We start from the raw sequence: 16,496 nt of genomic DNA, 5'->3' as shown, positions 1-16,496 counted from the left end.
TTGAGGGATGGGGACCAGTATCGCGGTGCAGCGTGTTCTCACTGCATCGTGTTGAAGTCAAGGGTTATGTCATAATGGTGCCCAGGCGGTTTTGGGAGCTGCAAGCTAACGCGGTGGGGTCGTGCGCAAGGGTCCTCCTTCTGCGACAGCTGGGCAGCTTTCACTTTGAACCCACGAAATCAGATCTTCCGCCATGACGACCAAATGCGGGCAGCAAGAGGAATTCCAGAGGCTGGCTTTTGCTTCGTTGAGCGAGTACTTCCAGGAGCATGCAGACGAAGTTATCGAGATCGAGATTCTACCTCCTGCTATACAGCCACCGGATGGCATCACCATGCAAGACGGAATGAGTCTGGGAGTGCCGAAGAAGATACTTGCGTTAGCCTACCTGGAAGCCCGCCAACATTTCTTCGTGCATAGCAAGGCACGTGATCCTATCACGGCTGCACAGACATTGCAAGCGACAAAGGTCATGCTTCTATTCGACCCAGAGCATCTCACTGCAGCAAATTATCGAAAACGCACCTTGTTCCAGCTACAAGAAACTCATGGTCTTCATGTTGGCACTCCATACCATAGGGCATTACGACAAGAGCTGTGCTTTCTGAACAGCATACTTACCTCTCCACTTCATCGTCAGTCCAAGTCGCCGACCCTGTGGTACCACCGCTCCAGCATCGTGGACTCTTTGAGACTCGTAGAACTGGGAGATGCATCGCAAGAACAAATAGCAACGTTTTGGGAGAGCGAATTCGCCGCTATTTACAAGTCTGGAGAGCAGCATCCGAAGAACTATCACGCTTGGCAGTATGCTCGTAAACTAGTACCTAAGCTTGAAGGTAGCGAGATGGTTGTCCATGTCGCCCACGGCGTCAAGGAGTGGTGTTGCAGACACCCAAGCGATATCTCTGGTTGGTCTTTCTTGTTATATCTGATGCCTATCATAGCTACATCGCTACAGCGGGAGCTGGTGGGCGATATACTGAACTATGCAAAAAGTCTCGATCTCGAGCAAGAGTCAATATGGATATTCATACGTACAGTCCTGGCGCTGCATAACGAGGAGCATTCGGCGTCCTACCAGTTACTCGAATCCTATAGGGAAGACCTGAAGGATACCAACAGGCGACCAATAGCACTAGACCGTGTGTGTAACGCCATTGCTTGGATTCAAGCTCACCAAGAGTCCAGCGTGTGAACAAGACACTTCATCATTAAGCAGCAACTCCGATTTTCTACATCGACGCAATAGCTACAGCCATCACACCTTTTGCATCAACCCAGAACCGGGACAACGGACGCCTCACAACAGTCTTTTTAGGCGTCGTTTTCCCCTCAGATACTGCCGCGACGTGCTTTATCATATGGTCGAACGACAACCATACATCGCCGATGAAAGAGTTGCGCGCTGTGGTATCTGCTGTGGTATCTGGCGAAGATATCTCGGGTCGGCTAGTACATTCTTTCACGCCTGCCACCTCGAGATCCGGCTGAGGAGACTGGAGAACTCTGGAATGTTCATACGACTTCTTCGAGGCTCTTTTTGGAGCGGCGTTCCTCCCAACATCATCGCTCCGCGCGGCTTGTGTCGACGTGACTGTGCGCTCAAGGTTCAGGTCTCCAGTACTACGTTTTGGCTCATCCAGATTTTGACCTTTTGCCGAAATTGGTATTGTCAGACGTTGGTTAAGCCGGAAAGAGCGTGTGCTCGAGATGTCCGGATTTGGGTAAATCAGGTTGTTCTCCTCCGCTCGTCTCGAGATTGCAACCACCGGGTATCCGTTAGGTCCTTCAACGATGCCCTTCCGACGAACTGTTTCCATTTTTCGCACGCATGACCCTTCTTCTGCAGGCGACCAGAACATGCGTCCTCGAGCACGGCCTTCATGTGTCGGGCCGATCCGGACGTTTGGCATTGTGAGTGGAGATCCAAGGATTCAAGATTTGCTGGAAAGCTTGGTATATGTCGAACAAGAGGAAGTAAAGATTGCAAGGTTGGTGTCGATAGTGCTGGCGTTCCTACTTATAGCTGGTGCAACATATCTACTTCCCAAGCTAAGCCTCCGCTCACCCCGCAATGTCAGCCATATCGCCCCGACCCGTCGTACGTCGGGCAAATACTGGAGACTTTTTTCGGTCACCCAGCGACTATGCCCGCTATACGCGGTGGACTTGACACGTAGATGCTCGCGTCGTCCACTCAGCCGGTTGTCAATTATAGATGCAGACGTGGCGTTTGTGGCGGTGCACGGCAACGTGCAATGTGATAGGCTGAGCCGGGTTTAACATGGCTTTTTGAGCGAATTGCAGACATCGAATCCATTCACGTACCAATAAACGCCAGCTGATAAAAAGATATGGAAAGTCTAGTTACATCGCCAGATACCACTCGAGGAATAAGAGACTCAGCAAAATCGTTGTAATGTCGCGGCCTTCCACCAAACCAATCTCGATCTTCTTGCATGTCTTCCTTTCCCAGCCTCTACCACGCTGCTTCCTTGTACCAGTCATAGATCTCATCGATGGAGTAATGATAAGGATAACCTTCGTCATCAGGTTCAAGAACTTCTTCATCTGTCCGATCTGCCCTCCTGACAAGACCGCTGGAAGGGGTCTCAACCGGATTGGCTGCCTCGGGGGTGGGAGTGGGGGTTGATTGCGGGCTCGGCGTCGATTGCGGACTTTGTTCGTTGCGAAAGCTTTGCAAATGCTCGTTGCCAACTCCATTAGGCCAATACTCCCCCCTCGCCTCAATCTCGGGGGGCTTGCTTCTCTCTTCTGCAGTTAGCGTTCCAAGGTCTTTAAAAGGTACTTGAAGATAACTGATCTAGAGGGACTGTTAACCTAAACATCCATGAATTGGTACCTACGGCGTGGCTCTGGACTGACTTTTGTGATTTTCTTGTCTGCGGGTCGAGCATCATCGATCAGTGTCGGAAATTCAACCTGCCACCAAATTCCATCCACTGGAACTTTTTCTTTTTTTCCTTCGGGGCGAGTACCGCTCAGATCTGAATTGGTCATCAAGAAGACCTCGCCTTTGCACTCCATTGCCATGGCCTTCGACATTGACTTGAAGTATAGCCGTTGGCAACCATCGAAGTTCGCGTCGTAGTCCTGATCCCTCTGGTCCTGGTAGATGCACTTGGCCTCGGGAGTCTTGTCCAGGTCATTCTTGTTTGGATAGAACTTTGGCGGATGTAGCTCCTGTGAGTAGTTAGCATTCTCGCGTGGTTGTACTCTACCTAGCGAGACGTACCCAGATAGTTTGGTACTTGCGCGGTCCTTCCGCAGCCCCCGTCAAAAGTACCTCCTTCAGAACAAAATTGGCCAGCCTTTCTGCCGCTCCCGTGAGTTTCGAGGTGTAGAAAAGGCAGGGCACCTCGCATTCGTTGGCCTCGGGCTTTCGGTTTGCGATGAATTTCTAGGTAGCTTAGTCATTGGATTAAAAAGATTAAGAGGGTAAAACTACTCACATCAACTGTGACATCTGCCATCTTCCAGCAACTACCGGTGTTGGGGCCCTCCAGCGTGCCACGACACGTCTCATCAGGTACTCCAAATTGGGGTCCCAGAGGATTGGAGAAGATAGCTGCTTCGATCTCTCTTTTCGCCAGATCCCATGGTGTAAATGCGGGCCTGTCATCGACAGGGAAAGATGTGGACAGCCGGATGTAAGTCCAGCACAGGATAGTGAGCCATGTGGTCTTCATGTCGTGGTAGCGATGGCAGGATGAAAATATACGCAGTAACGTAAGGATTGACGCAGTCCAGGCGACAAGTGTTGATTCAGTGTACGTTTACCCAATGCTGATAGGAGTTGAGAGAAGATATACCTAGTTCTCAGCAAGGATTTCAGCGAGACTTGTGTCGATATCTTTGGCCACGGTATCTTGATAGTACAGGAACTCCAGTTTGACTATCTGCCTTGCAATCGCGCGTTAAAACAAAGGCAGGCATGTGTCCCGTGGCACATGGCCACATCTCAAGAAGATTCAACACATCCTACCTACCTAGGGAGGTATCGCAAAGCCCTACAGCCCCCAATGCTCACCAAGAGACGCGACCTTGAGGCGTCACACACATAATTCTTGAAATATCGGGATTCGGGGTTGAAACAGCCCTCCCGAGGTCTTCTGTCTCCCTAAATCCTTGCGCGCGCGACGCCTTCTCCGTGCATCGGGTAGTAACATAGATAGAACGTCAATGCCCTGAGTCCGCCTGGGCTAATTAGGTACCTCCAAGGTTGGAATGCGCCACCCTTGGCATGTTAGGCAACATCAAGCCGATGTCAAATAAGCGCTTGTAGGTGTACACCGCTAGCTATGAATCCACTAGCGTCACTGTGCCACCCTCAGGTTAATATCCGCCCGCACACCTCTCAAAATCATCAACTGTAGAAGCCCGGAGTACACGTCTGCGCTCAAAGTACACAGATCTTCGTCGCTCTCTTTCCCGCCCTCTTTCCCACCTTCTGGATCCGACCAGCCTTGAATTTGTTTCACTTCCAAGGTTTGCGTTTCTCACATACCTAGGCATCATAGTGAGCCTTATCGCTGATAACGATCGCAATGTCAACGACTCTCTCCAGCTTTGGCGAAGCGCGCGATGCGAGATTGAGTGGCGAGAGAACGTTGGAAGAATGTTTGCGGCACATTGTGGCCTACTACAAGCTTCCCAAATCTACGGTAGAGTCTGCCGACAAAAAGGCATGGAATCTGAGGGGCTTCGAGAGAGAAGTACGAGATCTACTGCTCAGCGAGAACTATGAGCCGCCCACAGACGATGGTAAGTATGATCAAAATGCAGAATGACCGGCTGTGGGTCTCACTGCTTACACGAGTTCGTAGATACAACCATCATCCTTTCGATCTTCCTGAGTGCATTTCAAGGCGACATTCCTGCCATCAGAGAACTTCTTGAATCTTCTGGCATAGACCCAGTATACTATTCCCGTCCTCTCATGAAAATCTCATCAGAAATACGCGACACCCAGCTACTCCGTTTCTGCTTCGAGATCGGCTTTTCGCCCAACTACTTCGACTCCTACACCTTTTGCGGCTGGTATGGGAAAAACGGTGTGGAATGGCTCGATATCTTGTTCGACCTGGACTTTTGCCAATGGCGCACAGACCCACAGCAGTTAAACTACAATTCAACTACGCATAATTCAACCTGGTGTGGTATGGTTCGCATGGGACCTGACGCCACTCGCTGGTGGATAGACCATGGAGGAAGTGTGAGCAGGTTCCGAGGAATGTTTTTTGCACCCTTTGAACAGCCATGGCCGAAGGCTGCGTCAATTCGAGTCCTGTTGGACAGATTCGGAATCGACTGGTTCAAGGACTCGGGGACGCTGCAGCTAGCAGTCAAGAAGCACGACATGGAAACTGTGAAGATGTTGCTAGAAGCGGGTGCAGATGTCAACGAAGATGTCACTGACTGGAACACGGACATCCGTGAGCATCGAGCCGCCCCATTACGAGCACTAGCGACGGCTATGTACGATAAATCTGATGACATGATCCGATACCTTGCAGAGCATGGGGCAAAAGTCCCGCGACATTATGTCGAAGACCTACACAGCTGGATGCCAGAGGAGTTCAAGCCCTTCATGAGGTTAGTGGTAGAGCTGGGTGCTGTGGAAGAGTAGGCATTTTTCTTTTCCTACGCGTTTGCAAATTACATGGTAGTTACACTGTACCTAGTCATTGATTTCAAACCAGCTATTGATTTGGTTACTTGTTCCTGTCATTGAACTTCGGAGCGGTCAAGTAGTTGGCCAATTCCCGCTTTCGATTCCGCTTCTCCATTCTGGCGAATAAGAGATATGCTAGGTAGCACAACACCCTGGGGCCGTATTGGTATACGCTTGTCTCATCGACCAAATTGGCAGCATGGATTCTGCAGACGCTCAAACGTCCTGTTCCGAATGTATCGGATGCATTATGAGGCACTGTCGTCGAAAGGCGATTGCTCAGTATTGAAAAAAGGCCAAAATTGGTCAGCATATATGAGGAGCCGCCGACACTCGGTCTTCAGTAAGACCAAGAAGAGGTCAGCTTTACGTTTCGGATGATGATACGAAACTTCCCACTGCATGCATGAAGATGTCATAAGAAGCTGAGGCATAGGCTTCCAGGATCCCCGACAAAAGCACAGGATGGGGGCGATAGAGTGGCACGGAGTCATTCCACGATCCTAGGACTATACGCAGTACCTCCCGGGGTCAAGATTTGTAATTGCTGATATAAATGCGGCACAGGCTATCTGCGTAGAATGTTTCCAATGCATGTATGGAGATCTCGTAAGAAGCCAAGACGTGAAGTTTCGAAACACTCTGACGCAAGAGTAAGACGGCGGCCGTGCCGCTGCGGGAGAGCCACGGGGCCAGCCCCCGGTTATGAAAAGTGCCCCCACGGGCCAAATGCTTGAGCTGAAGGCGGTGCGGTATCTTCGGATACTCATTTCCGATCCAAACCCCACATTACTTGCATACTGAGGAGTTACAGGGATGCTCTCAAATAGATGCCATGTCCAACTACTTGCCAAATTTAACCACATGAGCGCTACGAGCCACGCGATGTTACCTACCCATGTCTTTTGTCCTGGGGCTACAAACGTACCTTGAGATCCTTCAAGAATCTTCACAGCCCAGATCTACTCTTGAGCAGGCATCAAACGTAATCCACCGCTCATCCTCACTGTAAAGATCGTTGCAATCAAAGACGACTCTTACACCTCTTTCACATACACAGTCTCTATGAACATGAAGGCATTCTTCCTCCTCCAGCACTTGGTCTGCATAGCCAACGCTTATCGCCTCCATCACTAGCAAGTCATCGCCTTCCATAATCCATATGTGTGACAACTACTGACTTTTGGCGTTGGCGTATAGTCAATCTGCGGGCTGCCGCGGTGCCAACCTTGGCTGGCGAGATGTCGATGCCAGCACTGGCTGCAACCGCGACAACGCTGGGGTAGCTGCAGCCATCATTATCGAACACAATGAAACTGAACAAGCCGGAGGTGAAGGTGACAAAGATTTTGGCTCCGTTGTCGTCCTCTTCAATGGCGACGACTGCAAGCCCTCGGATATCTTGGCGTATGGCGACGATGGCTGCCTCGTGGGGAACTATGGAAGTTATGAAGTCTGGGACTTGTGGTCGGTCGATGGCAAGGAAGCTCCGGATCTGAAGTGAATGAAATTGCGATTGTTTGCTTAGATTGAGTTTGAAGGGTATTTGTTTAGTTCAGCTGGCAATCCACATGCATCAGTTTCTGCGCGACATGATTTCCGCAAGCTTGATCATGAAGTCTAGACGCCAGATGGTTATAGCCGCAGATGTAGCGATATGATTAGACGCTTTGCTTCGTGTAATGATCTTTCGCTTCAATGTAACGCTCCATATCAAACTATACGCTGATGAACTCTTAGTGACCGAAAGCTCCTTGTTCATGTATTTAGTCTAGCAAGACTTCCCCACCGTGATTAGACGGTGAGTCTAATGTCTTTCGCATCGGCAACCAAACAAGCAAAGAAGTCCTCCTTGATCGACTGTACGTAGGTAAGCATGTGGCGCTCGATATAGCAAGTTCGAAATTCCGAGACTGCCCAGGTGTCAGACTGCACCTTTTGGTTTCGAAAATATGTATGTAAGATGGGGCCTGAACCAGGCCGAGAAGTTTGATTGCACAGCGCGGCCATAGAGGTCTCGGCCAGGTTATGTGGGTTGGGGGCTATAGGCAGCTTCCACCCCACAGGTTCTTACACAGGGCAGAATCCGTGCCTCGTGAAGGCAGTGTTCGTTGTGTTGGGCTCACCCGCCCCAGCGTCGCTTTCGTGGCAGTGTGCATCATGTGGCAGGATGTCTGAGTAGAGAGCAGAGTGGCCTCGCCAACGGTTGAGGCAACGTATCGCGTGCGAAGAGGTTGAGCCGTCCAATGCAGCCCCATACCTTTCATATGATCAATCGTAGGATACGCCACGTATCTTAATTGTTTCGTCACTCAAATTAGATTAGCCCTGCGCAAGCACTCACAGCATCAGAAAGGCTGGCAGCTTACCTAGGTACATTGATAAGAAAGCCATCGACGTGAGTCCTTCTCAGCTCACATCAAAATCTACCTTTACACTACTGCTAGCTTCTTGCCAATCCCTCATCATGCATGTTGCAAAGACCATCAAAGTACTGTTCCTCCTAACGAATCATTTGATCGCCGCGTATACCCCCAGCGAAGCCACTTTACTTTCGCAACGTGTCCACAGGGGTACGGCATCCGATCTCGATATCTCACAGCCAGGCTCCGTGCTGGGCCGCGAAGCTCGATTTCCCTTAGTTAACAGACAAGCGGGAAATGGAGAGAGCTGTGAAAGAAAGGCTCGATGCAAGAAGAACAAGATTCGAGACCCGTCCGACCCGACCAAATGCATCAAGTGCCCACCGCTCATGAAGTCGGATCCCACGAAGACAGTATGCATCAGAGACAAAGATGTGAGTGAGGAGGACAAGAAGAAAACCTACGAAGACAAAATCAAGGAGAAGATCAAGGAAAAGTTTGAGAAGTTCAAGGACATGATCAAAGAGCGCCTGGAGAAAAAGAAAGAAGAAAAGAACAAGGAGTGGGAGGAAAAGGACAAACAGAGACGATCTGGAAGAAACCAGAAAAAGTTTCGCCGTATGGCTGTATGTCTTCCTCTTACTGCCGCTGCCATTGGTACGGAGGCCATGCTTGAGATGGCTGACGGCGGCTTCTCATTGGACTTGCTGGACAGCATCAACGGGGATATGCTTGAAGTATGGCCTGGTCCTGATATCGACGACGAATGGCTGGAAAACGCGGTGCCTGACGATGAGAGCGATATCGTTCAAGAAGACTTTGCGAAAGGATTTCTGGAGGTTGGCGACGCGGCTGCTGAGAATGCAAAGCGATCTATGGAGAAAAGAGACGGCACCACCGACATCAACTCCACCGACATCAACTCCACCAACATCAACTCTACCGACATCAACTCCACCAACATCAACTTCACCAACATGAACTCGACTTCACCGCAAGAAAGCCCATCTACTGAAAAACGAAACTTTATCAACGCCATTGCCAACCTGTTCAGGTCGGCTGTCGATGCTGTTATATCCGTAGCTAAGGCAATTTCCAGAACGGCCGGAGCGGCTGCCCGTGCTACGAAATTCTTCTCCAATGGTCGAAACCCAAATTTGAAGCAGCCAGGTGAGTCGAAGTGGTCTCGTGCACAGCAGTTAGACAAGGCCAAAGAAATATCGAAGAACAAGAATTGGACAAGATGCCTTCGAGGTGAGAAGGCTGAGAAGTAAAGACAGCACGCTTCGATGCTCAGTTCCCAGTGGCAACACACCGATTGGATGATACAGCGCGTTCCTTTGTCGTAGTTCACTAGCTGTGAGACATTCCGTTATCTGTATTTAGAGTTACGAGATGCTCACTAGAGAGGAGAGATGTATATCGTTAAGCTATTGCTGCCTCCGCGATCTTTCCGTTGCTATTATATGATCCAAGAATAGTGATCAGAGCCTTCTTGTTATTGAGGACTTCTAACGTACGTAGATAAGAGGACGGGGTAGTATCCAACATCGGAAGAGTATCGTGGTAAAGAAGGCAAAGGCCAGATTGGAAAGAGTTGAGACAAGAACCTACGAAAGCATGCACCACAGTTCACTCTTCTGCCGCAAAAGACGACCTCGAAGTCTTGTAAGATGGCGTATTCCTTCATCATCTATGGACCGCTTCAGCTCTTAGTAAGCTTTTACAGCAGCTAATTGCAGAATCCTGTCCGTAACAACCGGCTTCTCTAGCGGCTCTGTTCTATTCTGTGGATCTGGCTTGCCATCTCTCTCTGGTGGGCCCTGTTTGCGGATATTGCAGTGCGGCCAGTGTGTCGTACCCTGCCACGTCTTGAAGAGCTCGGCTTTGAGTTCGAGATCCTCTTTCTTCGCGAACTTGGCGGGCGTCATGCAGACATACTGGACATGACGGATGCGGTTGCCTTGAGGAAAGCAGGCGTAGTGCATGGTGCGAGAATCCCTGCGCGACATTAACTCAAGGACCAAATAGGGGAGGGAAGACGGTAAGAACATACCACAGCACCAAGTCACCAGCTTCAAGGTTCACCTTCTCGAGTGTACATCCGCGGTCTTTAAACCACTGGACATCCTCTTCCTTGAAGATGAAAAGATCCTTGAAGTCCTCTTCCTCCGGAGGCTTGTCCTCATGGTTGTCCTGCTCCCTCTTCTCGCGGAAGAACTCATCATACAGCTTGCTACTGCCCTTCATCAAGATCAAGCCACCATCATCAGGGCCATTGGGTTGGTAGTTCAATAGACCTTGCACACACTGCATGCCCTTGCGGTGAGGCGACTGATCGCAGTGTGGCCAGGGGCTCCATTTGAGATCCTTCTGGTGCGGCAGGGTGATGTTCATGCCGTCGAATGAGCAGAGCAGCTCCTCAGTGCCCCAAAGTTTCGCGAAGGTTTCGATGACCTTGGGTTCAGTGCGAGCTTCCCTGAATCTGCATTAGCATGTTGCCGATATCGCATGCCATTCAAGACTTACCAAACAAATTTCTCGTGTGTGCTAGAGTAGGCAAAGTACATCCCGCCCTTGAAGCTAACAGGAAGGTGCTCTTGTGTCCATGTTGACTCATCGTTGGGATCGAAACCGCGACCAAAGGACTGAAGCCACTCAATCTGCTTTTGCTTGTAGTACTCTGCGCGTTCGGGTGAGATGGCGCCTTTGATGATTGCTGTGCCGTTCTTGTGAAAATCGTCGCGCCAATCGCCATATACGGTACCGTCGTACGAGATTAGGTCAACACCGCTATCTGGCTTTGGCTCCTCGGCGTGAGGCGCCATTTTCTTAAGACGAGGGCTTGAATGCGTATTGTGAGTGACGAGGTTAGAAATGTTCAAATGCAGGAGATGTCGAAACTGTATTGGAATGAAGCTGTGGTGGAATGGCCTTGATTGCACTTAAGTGATGTTATATGTTGGATGTTGAAGAAGAGCTTGTATGATGTTGTTCTCGGGACAATAGTCATCGTTTGGGGATGTTGGGGCAGCGTTGCCGACCGTCTCGGCACATGTGGGCGCCATACCCCGCGATATGTATCTATGCCGCAGGATTTGTGGGACTCGGGACGTGTGGGGGATGGACAACCCTTCGGGCTAGAACGCTTGCCGAGGTGGACGGCACGACGTCGCAAAGTGCACTCGACGCGTCGCGTTGCGGGTAGATGTGTTTGTTGTTCAAGTACCTAGGTAGCTGTCACGGAGCTTGGGATCTTTACCGATTGCGCTTACTATTCTCCTCCTCTTTCTCGTCCACACGTCTCACCATTGCCCACGTCAAAGATGCCAGTCGCTATGCAAGTGGCCTATAAGCCCATCTCAAAGCCTGAGCCGGGTGTGAACAACTACCAAGGCTTCACACCCGGTAAAACCGAAGTTCTTCGCAAAGGCGCGAAACCGTACAACGCCCGCCCTCTCGAATCTGACATACGGATTGATCACGATGTCGAGATCGTGGTCAGAGATGGATGTCGCCTTTATGTCGACATTTACCGGCCCGCCGACGTTCCCGAAGACGAAAAGCTACCAGCAGTGATAAGCTGGTCATGCTACGGCAAGAAGTACTCCGCTCTACACATGCTTCCAATCTGCGTTTGGAATTGCTGCGTGCCGAATGAAGCGCTCAGTGGGTTGGAGAAGTTCGAGGGACTTGATCCAGTTGTATGGTGCCCACGTGGTTATGCGATCATCTCGGTAGATTCTCGCGGCACGGGCAACAGCGACGGTTCCATACCCGTATGTTCTGTATTGCAAAGTCTACTATTTAGCTAATCGTGGCAGATCATGGGCTCTCAAGATGCAGAAGATTGCTACGATGTCATCGAAGCTGTGGCAGACATGCCATGGAGTAATGGCAAAGTAGGCATGGCCGGCAACAGTGCGCTGGCCATCATCCAGTGGCATGTTGCCTCTCTACGACCTCCACACCTTGCCGCCATTGCACCCTGGGAAGGGTCTGGTGACATCTACCGCGAGCAATTCTGTCGAGGTGGCGTCTTCAGCATGTCAAATTTCGATCTCATCACCCACTTCATCATCAAGACGAACAATCCGGGCGGCGGCATCGAGGACTTCGCTGAGATGCATCGGAGGTCACCTGACGCAAACGCGTATTGGAGCGACAAGCGCCCTGATATGACAAAGATCGAAGTTCCTGTCTTCATCAGCGGAAGCGACTTTTCCAGCATCCATACAATGGGCTCCGTACGTGGATGGCTCGAAGTACCTCATGACAAGAAGTGGATTCGATGGAGCTCACACCAAGAATGGTTCGAGTTATACTGTGATCCTCACGCGGATAAGGAACTGCATACCTACTTCGATAAGTATCTGCGGGGCATTGACAACGACTGGGAGAAGATGGCTAGGGTGCGATGGTCAGCACTCCAGTTTGGCGACCGTGAAGCTATTGATGGCATCGAGTTCTCGGATTTCCCTGTTCCAGGGACCCAATACAGGGATCTTTACCTGTCCGGCTCCGGCTTGACCGAACAACCCCCATCCAAGACCGAGATGGTCAGCTACGACTCGCAAGACTCGAAATCGATCGCCGAATTCACCTACAAGTTCACGCAAAAGTCACGGCTCATTGGCCTGCCCAAAGCCGTTTTGTACATGTCAGCTCTTTCACACGACGACATGAATGTCTTTGTCATCCTGCGCAAGAAAGATAAGGACGGAAAGCTGCTTATGCATCTCTGCTTCCCGTTCTCGGCGATACCCTCAGCTTACAAAAGTATCGATGATATTCCAGAGAAGGAACGCGCGAGCCTGAATCTGCACCTCGGCAGCGTTGGCGTATTGCGTGCCAGCCACCGGGCATTCGACCCGGCGCGAAGCATCCACGAGCAGTTCCCCTTCCACCCCCACGAGAAGGAAGAGAAGATCACACCAGGTGAGATCGTGAAACTAGAAATCGGTATTTGGTCCATGGGTGTCGATTTTGACGAAGGAGAATCGATCAGCGTTCAGATCTCCGGTGAGTTTCCTAGTATTGCAGAGTACACGGCCTTCTCGAAACCGCGACCGGAACATGAGAAGAACAAGGGCGAGCACAGGATACATGTAGGAGCAGACACGCCGAGCAAGATCATACTGCCTTTTGTGCCTGTCGCAGTTGCATAGAGCGTTGAATGAGCCCAATATATCGCACAATTTCATCGAAGTTACGTCACTCGGTGTTTGTTCGTGAATATGCTTGCTGTGACACACTCTGCGCATGCAAACTTCGCGTCCGTGGACGCAGAACTGTACGATAAAATGATACCTAGGTAGTGGTGACTTCGACCGTGCATTGGCATAACGATAGACCTGCCGCGCATCGTCTGCAGGGTATGTTCTCCGCTTGTGACATTGCAAAGGCTCCCTGAGACAACTGCAAACACTCGTAAAGAATCTCGGCAGTTGCGCCGCGCAGGAGCTGAAGCCAAGAATGGTTGCGAATTGCACGATACTGATTGGTTGAACATGGCCCTCCTTCCGCGAGCTAGCCCACTCTCCGACGCACGCGCTACCCCGGATTACCTACCCCACAGTCATGCCAGAAACCCCAGATAGACATTCGTGCGACACTGCCGCGTAATGCTCGTGAAGTGGAGTTCTGCTCAGCCGGGATGTGAATGTGGCATTGATTTCCAGACCAAGGCTTGGAAACGCCAACGAAATCGTCGGCCGTGGCACGAGTCTGGACGCGGGCTAGACGACAAGAAGACGTGCCACGTACCAATAGGTGAACGTTGAAGAAGAGGAGCCGAAGCGCATATTTAGATATAACCACCTCTCTGCGCGCATAGTACACTCTCATCGAACTTAACAGCCATTTGTGCTCTTCCGTTTTGGACGAGCGGGTTTATATTTCCGTTGACTTCACCTTCATCTTGCTATAGCGCGAGAACATCGTTTACCTCGCAAAGATGCTCGACGACATCAAAACCCCGAAGACCATGAAGACCGAAGTCGAACGATATGAGGTTGTTTCAGATGCTGAGACAGGCATCGTGAAGCCCATCCAGGAGCCTGCGGCGATGGGAACTGTGACCATCACCGACCTCGACGATATCTTCTTGATTCCAGCCCCTAGCGCTGATCCTCAAGGTTCGTGTACTCTGTAGCACGCAGCTCGCCGCCTCACGTACTGAGTCTTCTCAATAGACCCGTTGAATCTATCGAAGTTTCGCAAGATTCTCTTCATCGTGTTGGTCTCGGTCTTCTCCAGTCTGGGTCTCGCACTCGTGTCCGGATTTGGAGGTCTTCTTACCTGGTATATCCCTATCTATGCCGCAGCTGGAGCTACATATGGTCAGTGATCTCAGCTCCTCACATGCTCTGACTGCGCTGACCGGGTGTGCAGCCGACATAACCGCGCTGATGACGTACCCTTCAATGTTCATGGGCGTAGGCAACTTAGTTTGCATGCCACTCGCTCTTGCGATCGGAAGGCGCCCTGTCTACCTTCTGTCGCTGTTGCTCTTGATAGCATCAGCCGTCTGGGCCGCAAATGCCAAAGACTACAACGAGCACCTTGGCGCTAGGATGCTCCTCGGGTTTGCTGCAGGTCAGAGCGAGGCACTGGTCCCCATGATGATCCAGGTAACGATAGCAAGACAAAGGCGCGAGAAACGTTCTCTAATTAGGGTATAGGAAATCCACTTCGTTCACGAGCGTAGTACTTTCCTGATGTGGCAATCTGCCACGCAGACAGTTCTGTCAGCCGTGTACATCATCTGCGCATCACCAATCGCTGGAGCGGTTGGCCCATCCAACTGGTATTACCTAGGCGCCGGTCTTTGCGCAGCCACGTTCATTGCTTCCATTTTCTGGGTTCCCGAGTCAAAGTACGATCGCCCTCTGACCGCTTATGGTCAATTCTCAGCCGAAGAGGGAGGTGAGCTAGAAGGATGTAGGGCGACTGCACCACAGCCGGCTAAGCTCTCCGAAAGACCGCCTCTGGATAACACAAAATTTCTTCCCCGCACAGTCTGGTCAGATATGCGCATCTTCGTCAACAAACCGGAATGGATGGAAGGTTTCTACGGCTTCGTCAACACCTTCCAGGTCATGTTGTTCCCCAATGTGCTTTGGGCCTTCTGCCTAAACGGTCTTACTATTGGCGTCAACATCGCCATTGGAACAACGTACGGCACGATAGTACACGCGCCTCCGTACAACTGGTCGGACAGCTCCGTATCATACGTCAACGCTGGGCAGATCGTTGTCGCCTTTGTGGCACTCCCACTCCTTGGTAACGGCAGCGATGTCATAATCAAGTGGCGAGCAAGACGCAATGGTGGAGTTCACGAACCTGAGAATCGCCTGTTGCTGCTCTGGATTCCCCTGCTATGTGGGTGCCTTGCCGCCACGTTGTACGGCCTGGCAGCGGAAAACCCAGGAGATTACCACTGGTTCGTCTTCGTATTCGCCAATGCAGCGTATTACTTCGCGTTCGTTGGCGCCAACATCGCTGCAATCACGTACCTTCTTGACTCTTGTAAGTGTTTCTGGATGGACGGCATGTGAGACATACACTGACTTTACATATTTACATTTAGATCCAGCACGCGCTGGCCCTATTCTTGTCGTCATCACGGCTCTTCGAGGCTTCGTGTCTTTCGGCACCAGCTATGGTGTCGCCAGGTTCATCGAGACCGATGGCTACGACGGAACGTTCGGAACGTACGCCGGACTCACGGCACTCTTCGGTCTTTTTGGCATACCTGTCTTCCTGTATGGTAAGAAGATCAGGGCCTATACCGGCAAGTGGGCGATGAAGAAGGTGTCAGGCCACCCTTCCATGTCGCACTGAGAAGACAGTCTGTCGTATGCTCGTGTCACGTCGGCGGAAGATCTACGGAGATACCAGACAGATGAGTGCAGCTGTGTTGTATTGGCGTTGCAGCGAGACTGTTGTGTTGCTGTTTTGGCGTGGCTGGGGAAGCGCGTGCGTCCTAGTCTAATTCAGATATGTTTGAATGTGGATATCGCTCGTAAACCCCTTGATTGGCTTTCGAGCCGTGTCGTATCATGTTATGTGACTGCTTCTGCCTGATCAGTGACGATTGTGGCAGAGGTGGGCTGGCAACGTACACGGGCAATCATGTCAACAACGTAGCATTAGCTTCAAGGTGCTGTATGTCCCTGGAAGGGCCCTTCAACGGCGGCCTGAGAAAGCCGGTAAGTTACGGTCGGTATGGATGGGTACCATGGCCTTGCATAGCAATGTCAGTGTCGGTGTTGGCTAGGTCTTCGTTGGTGATGGATGCGTTGACGCGTCATAGGCATTGTCGGCATCCAGTCGAGTCATTTGGACAGCAGCGCACTATAATCAGAACGCTGAATAGAATCTCGTGATCCTCTTCAGCGCCTTTATCTGGTTGTTGAGCCATGCCGTGATAG

General features: G+C 51.0%; 7 protein-coding genes across 7 annotated transcripts; 5 read left to right on the top strand and 2 right to left on the bottom strand.

Annotated features, from left to right (window-relative positions):
* Nucleotides 1-193: 193 nt before the first annotated feature.
* On the top strand, nucleotides 194-1,198 carry J4E84_004738 (uncharacterized protein; the record flags this gene model as incomplete). Its single annotated transcript, XM_049387341.1, has 1 exon — nucleotides 194-1,198. One exon carries the CDS (start codon nucleotides 194-196, stop codon nucleotides 1,196-1,198), a length of 1,005 nt encoding a protein of 334 aa, XP_049245114.1.
* Nucleotides 1,199-2,482: 1,284 nt separating this feature from the next.
* On the bottom strand, nucleotides 2,483-3,713 carry J4E84_004737 (uncharacterized protein; the record flags this gene model as incomplete). Its single annotated transcript, XM_049387340.1, has 4 exons — nucleotides 2,483-2,778; nucleotides 3,003-3,207; nucleotides 3,260-3,424; nucleotides 3,477-3,713. The coding sequence occupies 4 exons, from the start codon at nucleotides 3,711-3,713 to the stop codon at nucleotides 2,483-2,485; spliced, it is 903 nt and encodes a 300-aa protein (XP_049245113.1).
* An 858-nt stretch (nucleotides 3,714-4,571) lies between these two features.
* J4E84_004736 (uncharacterized protein) lies at nucleotides 4,572-5,653 on the top strand (the record flags this gene model as incomplete). Its single annotated transcript, XM_049387339.1, has 2 exons — nucleotides 4,572-4,788; nucleotides 4,851-5,653. 2 exons carry the CDS (start codon nucleotides 4,572-4,574, stop codon nucleotides 5,651-5,653), a joined length of 1,020 nt encoding a protein of 339 aa, XP_049245112.1.
* A 2,512-nt stretch (nucleotides 5,654-8,165) lies between these two features.
* Nucleotides 8,166-9,335, top strand: J4E84_004735 (uncharacterized protein; the record flags this gene model as incomplete). Its single annotated transcript, XM_049387338.1, has 1 exon — nucleotides 8,166-9,335. The coding sequence occupies one exon, from the start codon at nucleotides 8,166-8,168 to the stop codon at nucleotides 9,333-9,335; it is 1,170 nt and encodes a 389-aa protein (XP_049245111.1).
* Nucleotides 9,336-9,773: 438 nt separating this feature from the next.
* On the bottom strand, nucleotides 9,774-10,889 carry J4E84_004734 (uncharacterized protein; the record flags this gene model as incomplete). The annotated part of the gene is made up of 3 exons (XM_049387337.1): nucleotides 9,774-10,062; nucleotides 10,118-10,540; nucleotides 10,591-10,889. The coding sequence occupies 3 exons, from the start codon at nucleotides 10,887-10,889 to the stop codon at nucleotides 9,774-9,776; spliced, it is 1,011 nt and encodes a 336-aa protein (XP_049245110.1).
* Nucleotides 10,890-11,387: 498 nt separating this feature from the next.
* On the top strand, nucleotides 11,388-13,229 carry J4E84_004733 (uncharacterized protein; the record flags this gene model as incomplete). Its single annotated transcript, XM_049387336.1, has 2 exons — nucleotides 11,388-11,840; nucleotides 11,886-13,229. 2 exons carry the CDS (start codon nucleotides 11,388-11,390, stop codon nucleotides 13,227-13,229), a joined length of 1,797 nt encoding a protein of 598 aa, XP_049245109.1.
* A 788-nt stretch (nucleotides 13,230-14,017) lies between these two features.
* Nucleotides 14,018-15,906, top strand: J4E84_004732 (uncharacterized protein; the record flags this gene model as incomplete). Its single annotated transcript, XM_049387335.1, has 5 exons — nucleotides 14,018-14,198; nucleotides 14,256-14,402; nucleotides 14,455-14,693; nucleotides 14,745-15,591; nucleotides 15,653-15,906. 5 exons carry the CDS (start codon nucleotides 14,018-14,020, stop codon nucleotides 15,904-15,906), a joined length of 1,668 nt encoding a protein of 555 aa, XP_049245108.1.
* Nucleotides 15,907-16,496: the final 590 nt, after the last annotated feature.

This window comes from Alternaria hordeiaustralica (assembly GCF_023758085.1).
Source record: "Alternaria hordeiaustralica strain BMP 2776 chromosome Unknown scaffold_7, whole genome shotgun sequence".
Lineage (NCBI taxonomy): Eukaryota > Fungi > Ascomycota > Dothideomycetes > Pleosporales > Pleosporaceae > Alternaria > Alternaria hordeiaustralica.
Note: the sequence above shows the minus strand (reverse complement) of the source record. Positions and strands in the feature narration are given on the sequence as shown.